The sequence below is a fragment of the Alligator mississippiensis genome, chromosome 1, assembly GCF_030867095.1.
Source record: "Alligator mississippiensis isolate rAllMis1 chromosome 1, rAllMis1, whole genome shotgun sequence".
NCBI lineage: Eukaryota > Metazoa > Chordata > Crocodylia > Alligatoridae > Alligator > Alligator mississippiensis.
Genome location: NC_081824.1, coordinates 3188773 through 3206732, shown reverse-complemented (window position 1 = coordinate 3206732; position 17960 = coordinate 3188773). Strand labels below are relative to the sequence as shown.

General features: G+C 49.4%; 1 protein-coding gene across 12 annotated transcripts in view; it reads right to left on the bottom strand.

Annotated features, from left to right (window-relative positions):
* Positions 1–2364: 2364 nt before the first annotated feature.
* The window catches only part of LOC132250746 (nuclear GTPase SLIP-GC-like), a 28931-nt gene continuing 13335 nt past the window's right edge, over positions 2365–17960 (bottom strand). For 7 of the 12 annotated variants that reach the window (XR_009462338.1, XR_009462337.1, XR_009462340.1 and 4 more), the window contains 2 exons: positions 11171–12978; positions 2365–2629 (listed from right to left, as the gene is read on the bottom strand). Coding sequence is in view for 1 of the 12 variants with exons in the window: in XM_059727914.1 (XP_059583897.1) it covers positions 2499–2629; positions 11171–11276; positions 12065–12154; positions 12960–13037 (405 nt within the window). In the remaining 11 variants the exon portion in view is untranslated. Of the gene's footprint in view, positions 2630–11170; positions 17955–17960 lie in introns of those variants that run through there. The other 5 variants (XM_059727914.1, XR_009462344.1, XR_009462345.1 and 2 more) reach the window with 5 other exon arrangements.

Below are 17960 nucleotides of genomic sequence, written 5' to 3'. Positions count from 1 at the left end.
CTGTTCAATTTCTTTATCAGTGATTTGGACGATGGGGTGAAAAGCAACCTGTTCAAATTTGCTGATGATATCAAAATTTGGGGTGAGCTGGGCAAAGACTGCAGCAAGACCTGGATAGGTTGCAGGGGTGGGCTAAGGAAAACAGGATGCATTTCAATACGGACAAGTGCAGGGTGCTGCACGTGGGCAGTATTAACCAGCAACACACTTATAAGATGGGAAACTCCCTTCTTGAGAACACGGAAGCAGAAAGGGATCTGGGAGTCATAACTGACTCCAAGATGAACATGGACTGAAAATGCGAGGTCATGGTAGGCAGGGCTAACCGGACCTTATCGTGCATCCACGAGTGCATCTCAAGTAGGGCAAAGGAGGTGATCCTCCCCCTCTATGTGACACTGGTCAGGCCACAGCTGGAGTACTGTGTCCAGTTCTGGGCACCTCACTTCAAGAGGGATGTGGACAACATAGAGAGGGTCCAGAGGAGGCCACTCGCATGATCCGGGGACAGCAGGGCAGACCCTACAATGAGAGGCTATAGGACCTGAACCTGTTCAGCCTCCACAAGAGAAGGCTGAGGGGGGACCTTATGACCATCTATACACTCACTAAGGGGGACCAGAAGTGTTTGGGGGAGACCAACTCCAGGAAGGCTGATTTAGATTAGACTTAAGAAAAAAGTTCTTTACGGTTTGAGTATCCAGGGTCTAGAACAAACTCCCCATAGAGGTGGTGCAAGCACCTACTCTGGACTCCTTCAAAAAACAGCTGGATTTATTTCTTGCTGGGGTTACTTGATCCCAGCTGACTTCCCACCTATGGTGGGAGGTGGCTCGACTCAATGATCTCATGAAGTCCCTTCCAGCCCCTAATATCTATGAACCTATGAATTTGTCAGTATCCCATTGGAAGCCCTAGGCTTCCTTGCATTGCCAGCAGGACACCCATTTCAGGGCTGAGGTAGGAGTGGATTCCCTTGGGTGCCCTAACCTGTTGGTTTTGTAGTAGTTGCCTAGTGAGCTTGCTTTGGTGGTTGTCCACCCATCCCCCAGTGGGCTTAGTTTAAAGCCTGGTCAAGCAGGTCAGTCATTCTGGCTGAGAAGAGCTTCCTCCCTGTGAAAGTGAGGTGGAGGCCATCTTTTCCCAGCAGGCCACTGCCTCTCTCACCAAAGAGCTGACTGTGATTGTGGAAACTGAAGCCTTCATGATGATACCAGTGCCACAGTCTTCGGTTGACTACCTTGATCCATCTCTCCCTCCTCATCCCATGACCCATAACTGGGAGGATAGAGGAAAAAAAATCACCGGTGCCCCCAACCCCCTAAGCCCTGCTCTCAGAGCCCTGTAACCACTCATGATCCAGGTGGGATTGCTCCAAGTCATGCCATTTGTGTCCACATGGATAAGGAGCATAGGGTAGTGGTTGGAGAGCCAGATAAGCTTGAGGATCCTCTCCACTATGTCCCAGTTATGGGCCCCAGGAGTCAGCAGGCCTCCTGGGCTAAATGGTCATGTGGTAGATTACTAGTTTTTAGTTAGTTGCTAGTGCTGTTTTAGTTGTTAGTGCTGTTGCTTCTGTAGGAAATTGGGAAGTAAGCATTGTGCTCCTGCATTATTTTGGTTCTGCTTCAGTTGCTGACAATAAAATAAATGCTTTGGTGAAATAAAAATGAACTTTCATCTGTCTGTCTGTTCTCATGGCAAGGGTTGTAGAGGCATGGGTTGTGGTGGGGAGGATAAGCCAAACCAAAGAAAACTAGGCTTGTTTTAGACACATTGCACTAAGGAAAGGGGACATGCCCACCTCTGGACTCGGGGGGAGAGGGAGAATGAGTTCCCCAGAATGCAGAGACTGCAGGGTGTGGTGGTGAGCAGTAACCAGGGGTGCTGCACAGCACACACAATATTTCCTCTTAACACATGCAGCTTCTCAGTGGTCTCTGGCCACCCCATTCGGGGTGGGGGGGAACCTGTGGAGTGGGGGCTTTCAAGGTCAGGGCTTTTTTATTATGACCAGAGAAAGAGACAGTGCCCAACCAAGGCTGGGTGGTGGTGGGCTGGCCCAGAATTTTGTTAATGCAGGGATCAGTGATTAGGTGGGCTGCTGCACAGTGCACATATTTCCTCTGAGCATATGGAGCGTCTCAGGGATCAGGAGTTAGTTCAGTTGGTGGTTGGCAGTGGAGGAGAACAAAGCAAATTCAAAATCAGGGAGGCAGGCTTGAGTAACCGCTAAATGCCACTATTGAAAGACAGGTGTGCCCATCAGCAGCTCATGCAAGACCCTCACCCTACAAGCCAGCAACCCCCCTCCCCCAACTCTTCTACACTTCCCTTCTTACACATAGGGAACATGAAATGAAGTCTCAAACAAAGCAACAGAAACCTTTATTTACAAACCGAATATTAACCAGAATTAAACAAACCACATAATGTATAATTACTGCAACAGAGGAATTTCTTTTAAGAATCATAGACAATGAGGGTTGGAAGGGACCTCAGGAGGACACATCTAGTCCAACCCCCTGCTCAAAGCCCTCCGCTGGACTCTCTCCAACTTGTCCACATCCTTTCTGCAGTAGAGGGGCCCAAAACTGACCACAGGACTCCAGATGTGGCTTCCCTGGTGCTGAATAGAAAAGAACAATCACTGTAACAGGCAAACTGAGTTAGGCTCAGGCTCTTAGCATAACTTTAGGCCTTCCCAGAAGTAAGCAATTAAATTGTACAGAGCACTGGGAAAAGTGAGTGCTATGATTGGTACAGTGGGCTAACCAGGTACATTAGTTTCCCTAGAAGGAAAGACAACCAAAACCAGAATAGCATTGGAGTACCTTATCAAAAAAGATGAGGTAAGAAACTTGAGGACTGAACACTTCGAGATCAGAAAGTTACATAAATAGCTGACAAAAAAAGAGACAGTGTATGTTTGTGTTGCAACCCTGGGGAGACAGGAGCAACCTTATAGATTCATAGATTCATAGAAGTTAGGGTCGGAAGGGACCTCAATAGATCATCAAGTCCGACCCCCTGCATAAGCAGGAAAGAGTGCTGGGTCTAGATGACCCCAGCTAGATACTCATCTAACCTCCTCTTGAAGACCCCCAGGGTAGGGGACAGCACCACCTCCCTTGGGAGCCCGTTCCACACCTTGGCCACTCGAACTGTGAAGAAGTTTTCCTAATGTCCAGTCTAAATCTGCTCTCTGCTAGCTTGTGGCCAGTATTTCTTGTAACCCCCGGGGGTGCCTTGGTGAATAAATACTCACCAATTCCCTTCTGTGCCCCCGTGATGAACTTATAGGCAGCCACAAGGTCGCCTCTCAACCTTCTCTTGCGGAGGCTGAAAAGGTCCAGGTTCTCTAGTCTCTCCTCGTAGGGCTTGGTCTGCAGGCCCTTAACCATACGAGTGGCCCTTCTCTGGACCCTCTCCAGGTTATCCGCATCCCTCTTGAAGTGCGGTGCCCAGAATTGCATGCAGTACTCCAACTGCGGTCTGACCAGCGCCCGATAGAGGGGAAGTGTCACCTCCTTGGACCTATTCGTCATGCATCTGCTGATGCACGATAAAGTGCCATTGGCTTTTCTGATGGCTTCGTCACACTGCCGGCTCATGTTCATCTTGGAGTCCACTAGGACTCCAAGATCCTTTTCCACCTCTGTGCCACCCAGCAGGTCATTCCCTAGGCTGTAGGTGTGCTGGACATTTTTCCTCCCTAGGTGCAGCACTTTGCATTTCTCCTTGTTGAACTGCATCCTGTTGTTTTCCGTCCACTTGTGCAACCTATCCAGGTCTGCCTGCAGCTGTTCCCTGCCCTCCGGCATGTCCACATCTCCCCATAGCTTTGTGTCATCTGCAAACTTGGACAGAGTACATTTCACTCCCTCGTCCAAGTCACTGATGAAGACATTAAAGAGTATCGGTCCAAGGACCGAGCCCTGCGGGACCCCACTGCCCACACCCTTCCAGGTCGAAGCCGACCCATCCACCACGACTCTCTGGGTGCGACCCTCCAGCCAGTTCGCCACCCACTGGACTGTGTAGTCATCCACATCACAGCCTCTTAACTTGTTCACCAGTATGGGGTGGGATACCGTATCGAAGGCCTTCCTGAAGTCTAAGTATACGACATCCACCCCTCCTCCTGTGTCCAGGCGTTTTGTAACCTGGTCATAGAAGGAGACTAGATTGGTCAGGCACGATCTGCCCGCCACAAACCCGTGCTGGTTTCCCCTCAGCATAATTTGTCCTGCCGGGCTCTCACAAATGTGAGCCTTGATAATTTTTTCAAAGACTTTGCCAAGGATGGAGGTGAGACTGACTGGCCTATAGTTGCCCGGGTCCTCCTTCCTCCCCTTTTTGAAAATGGGGACCACATTAGCCCTTTTCCAGTCCTCTTGGACTGGACCCGTGCGCCACGAGCTTTTGAATATTCCCGCCAGTGGCTCTGCAATGATGTCGGCCAGTGCCTTCAGCACCCTCGGGTGCAGCCCATCCGGGCCTGCCGACTTAAAGGCATCCAGTTCTTCCAAGTGACTCTGCACCATCTCAGGATCTACGCATGGCAGTCTGGCGCCTTGCTGCTGCCTCTCCACAACCCCAGTGAGAGACTTGTCGTGCCCCTCGCTTAGGAACAGTGAGGCAAAGAACTCGTTGAGGAGTTCAGCCTTGTCCCCCCTGTCTGTCACCAATTGTTTCTGCCCATTTAGCAGGGGTCCTATTCCTCCCTGGGCCTTCCTTTTACTCCCTATATATCTAAAAAACAATTTCTTGTTGTCTTTTACTTGGGTTGCCATCCTCAGCTCCATGGTAGCTTTGGCCTGCCTAACTGCCTCCCTACAAGCACGAGCAGAGGAGGTATATTCATCTTTAGTGATCTCACCCTGTTTCCACTTTTTATGTGCTGCCCTTTTGGCCCTTAGGCTGCCCTGGATTTCTGTGGTCAGCCATGGAAGCCTCCTGGCCCCTTTCCCTCTTTTGCCTCGCTCGGGGATCGTCTTGCTTTGTGCCCGAAGGATCGTTTCCTTAAGGCACAGCCACCCTTCTTGGGCTCCCATCTCTTCAAAACTCCTACTCTGCAGTGCTTCCTTGACTAATCGCCTGAGTGCATTGAGATCAGCTTTCCTAAAGTCTAGCACTTTCACCCTACTAGTTACCTTACCCACTCGACGTCTTATGTTGAATTCTATTATTAGGTGATCACTGTCTCCCAAATGGCTACCGATCTGTAGGTCCCCTATCATGTCATCTCCTGTTGCCAATACCAGATCCAGGATGGCATTCCCCCTAGTGGGACCGTGTACCTCCTGTGTCAGGTGGAGGTCCTGTACACAGGTTAGAAACCTGCGTGAGCGATGGGACCTTGCTGTCTGCGTCTCCCAGCAGATGTCCGGGTAGTTTAGGTCCCCCATGACTACCGCCTCTTTAGCTTTTATGGTCTCCGAGAGTTGCCTCAGGAGCCCTGCATCTATTTCTTCCCCTTGGTGTGGGGGTCTGTAACAGACCCCTACCACCAAATCCCTTTCTCCTTGCCCCCCATGTAACCTAACCCACAATCCTTCTACTTCCTCAACCTTGGATTCTGTCTTGATGAGGGTTGATGTGTATTGCTCACTGACATAAAGTGCAACCCCCCCTCCCCCCCCTTTCTTCCCCGACCTGTCCTTTCTATACAATCTATAGCCCTCAATATGTACCGCCCAGTCATGGGATGAATCCCACCAGGTCTCTGTTAGCCCCACTAAGTCATAGGTGTTTAGTGCAAGCAGGAGCGCTAGTTCATCCTGCTTGTTCCCCATGCTCCTAGCATTAGTATATAGGCACTTGAGCCCTGCGACTGGTGCCTTTGCTGCCCCCCGCTCCGAGTCCCAAGGGGCCCATTGTTTCTTACCTTCTTGTTTCTTACCTGTTCTGTAGTGCTGGTCTCCCCATGGCTGGATCTAGAGGCTGTTTACATACTAGTCAGGGGGGACCAGCAGGCATTGGGGGAGTCCCTGTTCCCCTGAGCACTGCCAGCAGTGACTAGAAATAATGGTCACAAGCTGGCAGAGGGTAGATTCAGACTAGACATCAGGAGGCGCTACTTCACTCTCAGGGTGGCTAGGACCTGGAACCAACTTCCAAGGGAAGTGGTGCTGGCTCCTACCCTGGGGGTCTTTGAGAGGAGGTTAGATGAATAACTTGCTGGGGTCGTTTGACTCCAGTACTCTTTCTTGCCATGGCAGGGGGTCAGACTTGATGATCTGCTCAGGTCCCTTCTGACCCGACCTACTATGAAACTATGAAACTATAACAGGTTCCAAATCCCCAAAGGGCAATTATGGAGAGGAAAGAGATGGGTCATAGGAGGCAGGACTAGGAGCAGTGGACTCAAGCTTCAGTGGGGAAATTTAGTTTGAAGTTTAGGAGGAATCTCTGTGTGGGCAGTACAGGGTCCTCTTTGTGGGAATCACTAGATTGAATCCCCCTGCTCCTTTTGGGGGTCCTGAAAGACTCCTAATACTTGCAGCGCCACATGAAAATATCAGTTAGAATCAAGTCCTAGACTTTAGGGCTCTAACTAGTCACATGTATAGGGCAGGTAAGAAGTATTTTGATGATGCATAATTTCAGTTCTTTCATCTTCTTCCTCTTTCCTCTGGAGTATCACAGATCGATGGCTGGCGATGGGATAGGGGATGGGGTGGGATAGTTTTATGTGTCAGTACACAGGAAGGTGTGTGCTGCTCACATGCTCAAGTTCACTCTAGTCTCCAGGTTAGGGGAAGTGTTTTCTATCTGGTCTGACGAACAACGGGTTTTGAGGGATTTGCCTTCCTCTGCAGCATGAGATCACAATTCACCTAACTAATTTCCTGCCATTTCACGTGTGGTCTTGGTTTGTCTGGTTCTTTAGGTGAGACATTTAGTTTGAGGATTGAGGTAATTTTGTGCAACTAGAAGATGTGGTTTTGCTGTAGCGGTTCTGGATGATCCCCACAGTCTTGAGATACAGATGAGTTGGACCAGATGAACTCATGGTTCCTTTTGGCCTTAGGTTCTAGAAGATGCATTAAACCTGTTACCTTTTTCAGTCTCTTAGGCCTCTGACCAAAGGCAGATTAAGATTAATTGGTGCCCTAAGCAAACAGAAAACTGGAGTCCCCCCACGCCTCATCATAAACATGAATGCATCAAACAGCATTAATAAACAGACCTCTTAAATGTTCACACAGCCCATTAATAAATAAAGCACAACACACAATGTTGAAATTAGCTACTCAGTTTTGCCACGCACAAAAATGAATTAAACACGAGGGCTGTGCAAAATGTCATTGAGTATTTCATTTTGAAGCTGTTTCAATGTTTTTTGAGCTCAAAACAGTGAAATTGAAAGAAAACAAAAGCATCATAACAGCTTTGAAACAAAGTGAGGGCACACAAAATGTTTTGCAAGTTTCGAAATGTTTCGAAGCAGCCCAGTAGTGGGAGGCAGGAGAGAGCCGGGGCTGTGCTCCAAGCGGCTCCGCAGCCCCACGTAGCTCAGCCAGGTGGGGAGCTCAGCCCTGGCTCTCCCACCTCCTGCCATCCGGATGCACTTCATGGGGCTGGAGGAGCTCACCGAAGCACAGCGCCAGTTCTGTCCACCTCTCACCGCCGGGCTGTGCTCCACATGGCTCCACCAGCCACATGGAGCTCAGCCCCCAGATCTGAATGCCAGCTGTCAGGAGGCTGCTGCTGCCAGCAAATTTTGCTTTCAAGACTTTGAGGTGCAGTTTCTGAGAAACCTCTAAATCCTATCTCCTTGAAACTTGTCAGGCTTCGTGCCCTCAAAAGGGGCTACTATCCCTACCACTTCCGTCGTAATCAGACATGAAATGACAATGTTTTTGGCATTTTCATGAGTCCCCGTTATAGCCTGTGGGCAAAATGTCAAAATGAGTTGAAACAGCAAAACCGTTTTGATGAAACAAAATGGGACAGTGCTTCAAAATGAAATGAAATGAAATGATGACATGAAACACTGTTCCTTTGAAATGGCAAACTGGATGTTCAAATGAAACAAAGGTGTTTTGCACAGCCCTATAAAACCCCTGCCTTAGGAAAACAAATCACAGCACACAATATCATAATTAACGACTCAGTTTTGCCACACACAAAAATGAATAAAACAGCTGCCTTAGGAAAATTACTCAGATGCCTGGGATCACCAAAAAAGAACAATATGGGCCATACCAATAGCCTCTATTATGAGTCCAAGAATAGTGCTACGTACCTCTACAATACTGCTACGAGGAGTCCAGCTACATGTCAACATTTCCCTCTCTCTACCCCTACCTGTTTCTCACCCGTTGTCTTGTGGCACTTTCACTGACTGGCATACTTGCATATTGGCTTCTGGGATAAGGCATCCTGAAAGAAGAATCAAACTGGCCAGGGAGCATGCTCCATTGTCCTTGCAGCTCAGTGCATTACAAATGCATTCAGACTGGTAAAGCCATCGCTATAAGCTATCTTTTATTAGACTAACTAAAACAGTTGGGAAAATTCTTTCTTGCAAGCTTTTGGATATAAACAGCCTTGTTCAAGCAAAGGGAACATCTGCAGGTGCGTTGTGCTCTTCCTGAGTGATCCAGGAAGGTGGAGGGAGGAAAATGATAATCTGTAGCTGGAGTCTTTGGGTAGAGTCGATATCTTTTATTGGACCAAGTAGTTGCAAAAAAGTTGTTATTTGCAAGCTTTCAGACACACACATCCTTTCCCAGACAAAAAAAAAAAAAAGAAATTAAAAATGGTGAGAGATATGAAAGATGTTCAGAAATCCCTCAGGTATGAAAAAGCCAGTCTTTAGAAACCTGTTCTGCAGGAATGCAAATTCAGGAGGGCTGCATAAAATCAATGCAGGATTGCCCACCCCACCCTGTCAAATATCATAAGAGAAACTCTTAAATATCAAGAGATTTGGTATGTAAATCATGAGAGGATATTTTTGAAGTGTTTGGGGGAGTGTTATTTGAGAAGGTGTGGGGCACTGTGGGTGATTGTGTGGGGCAGGGGCAATGCATAGGGGGTGCACATGGGTGCATGTGCAACCGTGGGCATGGCAGTGCACCCCCTGCAAAAAGGTGTCTGCAACAGTGTCAGCAGGACCTGCAGGCGATTGCTGCTCACCACCCCGCTGCCCACACCACAGGTGGCATCTGTGGGCAGTCCATGATCGCCCCTGGCCACCATCGCCACTGCCGGCAGTGCCTGCAGGTGGTCATTGACCTCTGGTCAGCACTCGCACGCCTCCCCCCCACCAAGAGCGCCGGCGGTGTCTGTGAGAGCTCCCCATTCGCTGCCGTACTTCCGCTGCTCCCGCTGCCACCGCCAGTGCGGTCGTGCCCGCCCCCCTAGCCACCGGGGACGTGTACCATTCATTGTGTGGGGGGTTTGCAGTGCTGTTTGCTTGATTTCTGTCTGCCTGCTGGCTTTGCCAGGGCCCTGCGTAACCTCCCTGCCCCACCAGGCAGGACACAGGGCCCCCGGGGCAAAGGAAAAGCACAAAGAGACCCAAGCAAAATGCTAGTCCAAGCTGTTGAGCAAATTCTTTTAAAAGCTCTATATCTGAAGCTAGGCTCCTAAGTGAATGCGGTGCTTATCATACTTGAAAAGTCTTCAGGCCACTTACCTAGATACCCAAAGCCTTTAAAGCCTAACTTTAGGATTCCATGTTTGAAAAAAAATGCAGATGTACACTTTTGAAAAACACAGATCCCTAAATTTAGGCTTTAAAGGCTTTGGGTATCTAGATAAGTGGCCTCAAGATTTTTCAAGTATGCTAAGCACCTCATTCACTTAGTAGCCTAGCTTCAGACATGGAGCTTTAAAATGATTTGCCCAACTGCCTGCACTAGTATTTTGCTTGGGTCTCTCTGTTGCTTTTTCCCAGGGGGCCTTGCACCCTTCCCAGTGGGGCAGGGAGGGGACTCAGGGCCCTGGCAAAGAAAGCAGGCAGACAGACCCAAGCAAACATTGCATAGCCTGCCTCTGCCCCATGCACAAATGTTGGGGGCACATGCCCCCCCATGCCACCCCTGGCTTGGGGTGCATGCAGCAACAGGGAGCTGCTCCTCCTCCTGCTCCCAGACCCCTTGGACAAGCATCCCACCCATGCCTCAGTCCTGCTCCCTGCCCCAGGAATGCACTGCCCTGGCTGGAGCTGGGCACCACCATGGCTCGAGTGCCTGCCCCTACCCCAGCCCCCTCCCTCACCGTGGGGGCTTCAATTTCCCCTTCACCCCTCTCCCACCCCCAACTTATCACCGTGCATGGAGATTTCCTCTCTGCTGCACTGTGCAGCTGCTCCCTGCTCTCTGCTGGGCTCCTGGCCACCAGTATGCCTGCGGCTGGTCTGCATATACACATATGCATGCCAGATTGCCTGCTTCTTGCTCCTGGGGGACCCCATTTTCTGAAGGACCCTGGGCCAATGCCCAGCAGGCCTGGGCATTAATCTGCCTATGCCTCTGGCAAATGTTAAGTGAAAGGATTGATGGGATCTGATCTGATATCCTAACAGTCGCACCTCATATTGTAACAGTCACACCTCATATGTGATCATGATCCCAGGCTCTTCCTGCACTGGCAAGTAGCAAGCTGGGTGCCCATAGCTCACAGCACCAGTCAGCTGATCAATGAGACCTGTCTTGGGAACTCACCAGAGCCCGCCAAGGCTCCCTTGATCTTGCTGCTGGAAGCACCAATTGGCTGACTGGCACTAGCCTCACAATCAATTGAAGTTACTCAAGTTTTGCATAAAAGATTTGTGGCTTAGCCCCTATTTTATCACACCATTAATTGCAGGAACATGATTCTGGGATTACTAAAGATGTGATTAATTGATTAATCATGTCTTAAGCGTGTAATGTTTGCCAGAGGCCTTGCTATTAACATGTACATTGCCCAGCACAACAGAGCTCTGATTTTGGTTGTGGCCTCCCAATCAGTACATTGCCAATACAAGCATTGACAACAAATATAAACCTTTGACATCCCTGCATTTGGAGATGCTTCTCTGAACCAAGCTTCTACCCCTTTAAAGTTTCTCTGTCACTATTGAAATGAGTCCAGCAAATGGTGCAGTGTCCTGGCCAAAGAAACACTCACAGTATCACTGCTCTGCTCATGGGGAAAGAGTGGACGTTACCTGTCTCTTCCTTAGTGAGCTTCTCCTCTTGCCGGTATTCTCGGGCACTGACTGTGTAAACTAGATCTTCCTTATCCAGAATCTCCGAGTCACTTGGCAGCTCTTTCTAGAGGACAAACACACACACAGTGAGCACTGATGAAGTGGACTATTTGAACCAGTTTCAGAAAAATCCTATTGTCATTGCATAGTCCCACAGCAGTTCCTGTACTGTGCACTGCAACAGGAATTAGTGGACTCAGTCGTGCATCCTCAGCCATCCCCGCTAATGGCCCAGTGCCAAACCGTGCTGCTAGTTTTTGTGTGCTCCTCCCTTCCGCTGCTCATCTAGCTGCCCCCGTTGCATCCTGTTCTCAGCTTTGTTGTTTGGAGGGTAAAAACAGAGGTTGCGAAACAGAAGCAGATCAGCAGTGGTGGGATGAGTCATGCAGGCAGCCTGCACTTCAGCTTCCTCATTGAACTAAGTTGCCGGCTCCCATGGGTCCCAGGGCTTCGTTGCCCTGCCCTCTGGGGTGGGAGCAGGAAGAAAAAGCTGAGGGAAGAAAAGGCATCTAAAGTCAGAGCAGCCCAGGTGAACAGTTCTGCTTTAGAGCAATAATTGTATAAAACATAGAGAAGTGGGGCTGGAAGGGTCCTCCAGGTCATATCAATTCCAAGCCCTGCCTGAGGCAAGATCAGCCCTGTGCAAACCAGCCCAGACATATCCATCATCTAAACTTTGTAAAATGACCGTTAACCTGACGCAACACAAGACATCACACGTGAAGGTGCCACAGGTATAGCAGGAGGAGCGCAGCAGCACTAAGTGTCATAGCACTAATGAAATTCATATTCCCTAAAGAGATACAAAGGGGATGAATTTCCTGCGATTCCAACATATCACCATGTGCTTACCTTCAGCTTCCTCATGATTTTTTTTCTCCGTTCCAGTTTCACATTTTCATTCCTCTCCAAGACAGCATCATGTTCACTGTCTAAAGAGTTCTATGTTGGAGAAGCAATGAACGTTATTATATGCATTCCCCAAGACTGCCAAACTATCTTCACAAATTCATCAATTTTAAAGCCAGAGAGGTTCATCTAGTCTAGCTTCCTGCTTTACACGGGTCAAAGATTTGAGTTTAGATTAAAATGCCTGAGCAAGAACTAGGCAGACAAGGGTCTTTGGGTAGATGTGATATCTTTTATTAGACCAACTAAATAGTTGGAAAAATTGTTCTTTGCAAGCTTTTGGGCACAAACATCCTTTTACAGGCATAGGGAGAGTCTGCTGGTGAATTCTGAAGTCTCCTGAGTAAAACGGCAAGAACTACCCACACTCCAGGAGGTTTTCCCCAGTCTAAAGTCTACATGATGCACAACCCTTCCTAACCAATCAGCTTCTGATTTCCTAACTCCTTGGCCCCATACACCTGGCCCTTTGGTCTTAGCTGATGTCTCTGGTTGAAAGAGCACAACTTGAATTTTGGATGGACTTTCCATGTGTGCCATTCACTTCTTAAACATCACTTGCCTTAAAGAGCAGATTCATCTACACGATCAGTATATGCATAATTTAACAGGCAACTGCTAGGACCACAGCAGTGCTCTGAGTTAGTCTCTAAAATAGTGCTCTTTGGAGAAAAGACATTGCTCTGTGAAATATAAAACCATGTTCCAAGGGACCCTTCATTTATGCTATAACTCGCCCATCTTGAACCACCAGCCATCACCTCCCAGTTTGGTTGCCAGAAGTTTTTCATTTTTAATGCTCTTGCATATTCTGAAAATGAAGTCTGCACATACTCACATCATTCACCCATCTTTCCCTGAAGGGATGAAATAAAAACAAAACAGTTAAGTGGGTTCCGCAAACATCAGAAGTCATGCCCTTCCATTTAAATGGTAGCAGGGGATTATGGGAAGGATGACAACACACAGTTTAGAGGTGGAAAATGGTTCACCTGTCCTAAGAGACAGGGAAAACAGTGAGTCATATCCTGCCTAGGCCTGAGTTCTACCTCAGAGCACTCCCAGCCAGGTCATGAGGCGCTACAGGGATTTGGGAGCAGGGCTTAAGGGTCTGGGGGCACAGGTGGTGTTCTCGTCGATCCTCCCAGTCTCAGGCTATGGGCTGAGAAGGGACAGGAGGATCTACGTGGTCAACCAAAGACTGCGGCGCTGGTGTCGTCAGGAAGGCTTTGGCTTTCATGACCACAGCCCGCTCTTTGGCGAGAGAGGCAGCGAGCTGCTGGGAAGAGATGGTCTCCACCTCTCTCCCCTGGGGAGGAGGCTCTTCTCAGCCAGACTGGCTGACCTGCTCCACCGGGCTTTAAACTAAGCCCATTGGGGGACGGGGGGACTACCGCCACTGCTGGCCTGCTGAGCAATCCTTGCAAAGCCAGCGGATCACGGCACTCAAGGGAGCCCACCCCAGCCCCAGCCCTGGTAAAATCTGTGGGCAAGGAAGGAGCCCCCCAGGGGGCACTTGCCTGCCTGTACACAAATGCCAGGAGCTTGGGGAATAAGCAGGAGGAGCTCATCCTCCTGCTCAGTGCAAACAATTACTATGTCATAGGGATAACGGAGACCTGGTGGGACTCCACCCATGACTGGACCAAGGGGATAGATGGCTATACCCTGTACAGGAGGGATCGTGTAGAGAAAAGGGGCGGGGGTGTAGCTCTCTATGTTAAGGAAAGCTACGCGTCCCTGCAAGCCGATATTGGTGACCAGGGTGGACGGCTGGAGACCCTCTGGGTTAAAATCCGTGGGGAACACGGCACGGGGGACACAATGGTGGGAGTCTATTACAGACCTCCCACCCAAAGTCCTGAGCTTGACCAGGAGTTTGCCCAGGAACTGGCTGAGGCAGCTTGCTCCAGGACCATGGTTGTCATGGGTGACTTCAATTACCCAGACATCTCATGGGAGGATCGCTCAGCAAAATCTGAGAGGTCGCAAAGCTTCCTCTCGTGCGTGGATGACCTCTACCTGACTCAAGAAGTCTATGGGCCAACGAGAGGCAAAGCGCTGCTCGACCTGGTACTGGCTACTGGGGAGGACCTAGTCGGCGATCTAGTGATCAATGGGAAGCTGGGTGACAGCGACCACGAGCTGATCACCTTCACCATCCGCCGAAAAGCTGGCAAGTCAGTCAGCAACACAGAAGTCCTTGACTTCAGGAAAGCCGACTTTGACAAGCTCAGGAGGCTTGTCAGTGAGGCCCTAAGGGACTGTGACCACAGGGAGAGGGGAGTTCAAGAAGAGTGGTTGCTCCTCAAGGGAGCGATCCTCAATGCACAAACTAAGTCTATTCCATCTCGGAGGAAAGGCAGCAAGAGGGCACAGCAGCCCCCCTGGCTCTCCAGGGACCTAGCAGACCTCCTGAGGCTAAAAAGAGAGGCCTACAAAGGATGGAGGATGGGAGTCACCTCCAAGGAGGATTATTCTGCACTGGTCCGGTCCTGCAGGGAGCAGACCAGGAAAGCCAAGGCTGCAACTGAACTCCAGCTAGCTTTGAGCATCAAAGACAATAAAAAGTCCTTTTTCAGATATGTGGGGAGCCGGAGGAAAAGCAGGGGCAACGTTGGACCCCTGCTGAACCAGATGGGGCAACTGACAACTGACGCCCAGGAAAAAGCCAACCTATTAAATAGGTACTTTGCGTCAGTCTTTCATCAGCCCCTTGGGACGCCCATGCCCGCTACAGGGCCAGGAAGTCCGGGTGAGGGTGATCCCCTGCCCTCCATTAATGCTGACTTTGTGAAGGAACATCTTGAGAAGCTGGATAGCTTCAAGTCAGCCGGCCCTGACAATCTTCACCCCAGGGTACTCAAGGAGCTGGCGAGCATCATAGCCCAGCCTCTAGCGCGGATCTTTGAAAACTCTTGGCGCTCTGGTGTAGTGCCCGAAGACTGGAAGAAGGCCAACGTGGTGCCTATCTTCAAGAAAGGGAGGAAAGTGGATCCGGCTAACTATAGGCCCATCAGCCTGACTTCTATCCCGGGGAAGATCTTAGAAAAGTTTATTAAAGAGGCCATCCTTAATGGACTGGCCGACGCCAACATCTTAAGGGATAGCCAGCACGGGTTTGTTGCGGGTAGGTCTTGCTTGACCAATCTCATTTCCTTCTACGACCAGGTGACCTATCACCTGGACAAGGGAGATGAGATTGATGTCACATATCTTGACTTCAAAAAAGCCTTCGATCTGGTGTCCCATGATCGTCTCTTGGAGAAACTGGCCAATTGTCGCCTTGGGTCCACCACGATCCGCTGGCTGGAAAATTGGCTCCGGGGTCGGACCCAGAGGGTAGTAATTGATGGAAGTCACTCATCGTGGTGTCCTGTGACCAGTGGGGTCCCCCAGGGCTCTGTCCTTGGACCCATACTGTTCAACATCTTCATTAATGATGTGGACACTGGAGTCAGAAGCGGGCTGGCCGAGTTTGCCGACGACACCAAACTTTGGGGCAAAGCATCCACGCCAGAAGACAGGCGGATGATCCAGGCTGACCTGAACAGGCTCAGCAAGTGGGCGGACGAGAATCTGATGGTGTTTAACACCGATAAATGCAAGGTTCTCCACCTTGGGAAGAAAAACCCGCAGCATCCTTATAGGCTCGGCAGTGCTATGTTGGCTAGCACTATGGAAGAAAGAGACTTGGGGGTCATCATTGACCACAAGATGAACATGAGCCTGCAATGCGATGCTGCGGCTAGTAAGGCGACCAAAACGCTGGCTTGCATCCATAGATGCTTCTCAAGCAAATCCCGGGACGTCATTCTCCCCCTGTACTCGGCCCTAGTGAGGCCGCAGCTGGAGTACTGCATCAAGTTTTGGGCTCCACAATTCAAAAAGGATGTGGAGAAGCTTGAGAGAGTGCAGAGAAGAGCCACGCGCATGATCAGAGGTCAGGGAAGCAGACCCTACGATGACAGGCTGAGAGCCCTGGGGCTCTTTAGCCTGGAAAAGCGCAGGCTCAGGGGTGATCTGATGGCCACCTATAAGTTTATCAGGGGTGACCACCAGTATCTGGGGGAACGTTTGTTCACCAGAGCGCCCCAAGGGATGATGAGGTTGAATGGTCACAAACTACTACAAGATCGTTTCAGGCTGGAGATAAGGAAGAATTTCTTTACTGTCTGAGCCCCCAAGGTCTGGAACAGCCTGCCACCGGAGGTGGTTCAAGTGCCTTCATTGAACACCTTCAAGATGAAACTGGATGCTTATCTTGCTGAGATCCTATGACCCCAGCTGACTTCCTGCCCTTTGGTCGGGGGGCTGGACTCGATGATCTTCCGAGGTCCCTTCCAGCCCTAATGTCTATGAAATTTATGAAATCTATGCTTCAGAGGAAGGGAGAGGGGAATCCAGAGAGAACAGATACAGAATATCTTGCTTCTTCCTTGCAGGCAGAGGTAGCTCATGCCCTACAGACAACAGCAGTTGTTCACAGAGGGAGAGGAGATACAGTTTCTCCCAAACCACAGAACAGAGACCAAAAGTGCAAATGCTACCCTTGGGTGATAGTACACAACCCGAACAACTGACCAGATCACAAAGGGACCTGCCAATGAAGTCTTTGAATGGCAAGCCTTCTGCTATTATACCATGGGATACATCTAGGTTCCCAAGAGCTCTGAAAACATGTCCCTCTGATTCAGTTCTGTGTCCTGCCAGTTATGGACAAACATTTCAACACTTCCTTTGCTGCCTTTTCCTTGTCCTGCCTTTTTCACTCCCTCTCTCTCTCTCAGGCATGTGGACGGGGCAGAAGGGAAGATGGTAGATGTACAGTCAAATCCTCTGATAGTCATTCACTGAATGTTCTAGTCCCAAGTCCTCTTCTGACCAGTAAGGTCCACCTTCCTCCATGATGTGTAACCAATGAAGAACACAACCTGGACCTGGGAATGTCATTAGCTGCTCACTGTAGTGATGGAGCAAACAAGTGTCCCTACCACGTGCTACGGAACAGGCCAAGCCTGTACGGTACAGACTCTGTCCTGTCAAGGATTAATGGAAATTGTCCCTCCAGCTCACATGCTGGTTTTGGAACAAAAGTCTTCCATCCCCACTCTTGCTATGAATGTGCATGGCCAAATGAACCTGTGAAGGCCTGGGGGGCAACTGCTTTTATACATTAGCCTTAGAAATATGCTATGGTGGAGGACAGATTTTTCTTTTTTTAATAAGTGCTCTAATTAAATAAACTAATGAGATGGATTTTTTGTTGTTGTTGTTCTTAAACAAATAGTTAGCGATCACCTTGGCCATTTCTATGTTGCACAGATAAAGATTTATTTATAAAGGGTACTGATACCCACTTCGCTCTTCAGACCTGTTTTGTGATGTTGGGCCACATGGGCAAGTTGACTTAACCTCCTACAGCCTTGTTTAACACAGCAGGGTCTTTCAGGATAAGCTGCAGAGCAGTGGTCCTCAACCTTCACTGGCCTATGGGCAATTGTACTGAGCAAGTAACATGCAGTGAGCAGCATCGTTCTCTGCTCTCCATGTTGACTTGAAGACAAAACATTCTGTGGAAAACAACACAACCTGGCTAAGATACCTGCTACCAATGTCCACCCACATTTCCAACCTGCTTATATGGAGACTTTTCTTATGTGTGGTGGTCACTGAACAGTTCCTTGACTAATCAAAAGATGCTTTTGAATCTGATGAATGAACATGAACTACAAAAAGGGGTGGCAAGCAAAAAGCAAGCAGGGAGATTATAAATCGTAAAGGAAAGGAATTTTCTCCCCCTGCACCCCAGACAAGACAGAATGGTCCATTCTGTTAC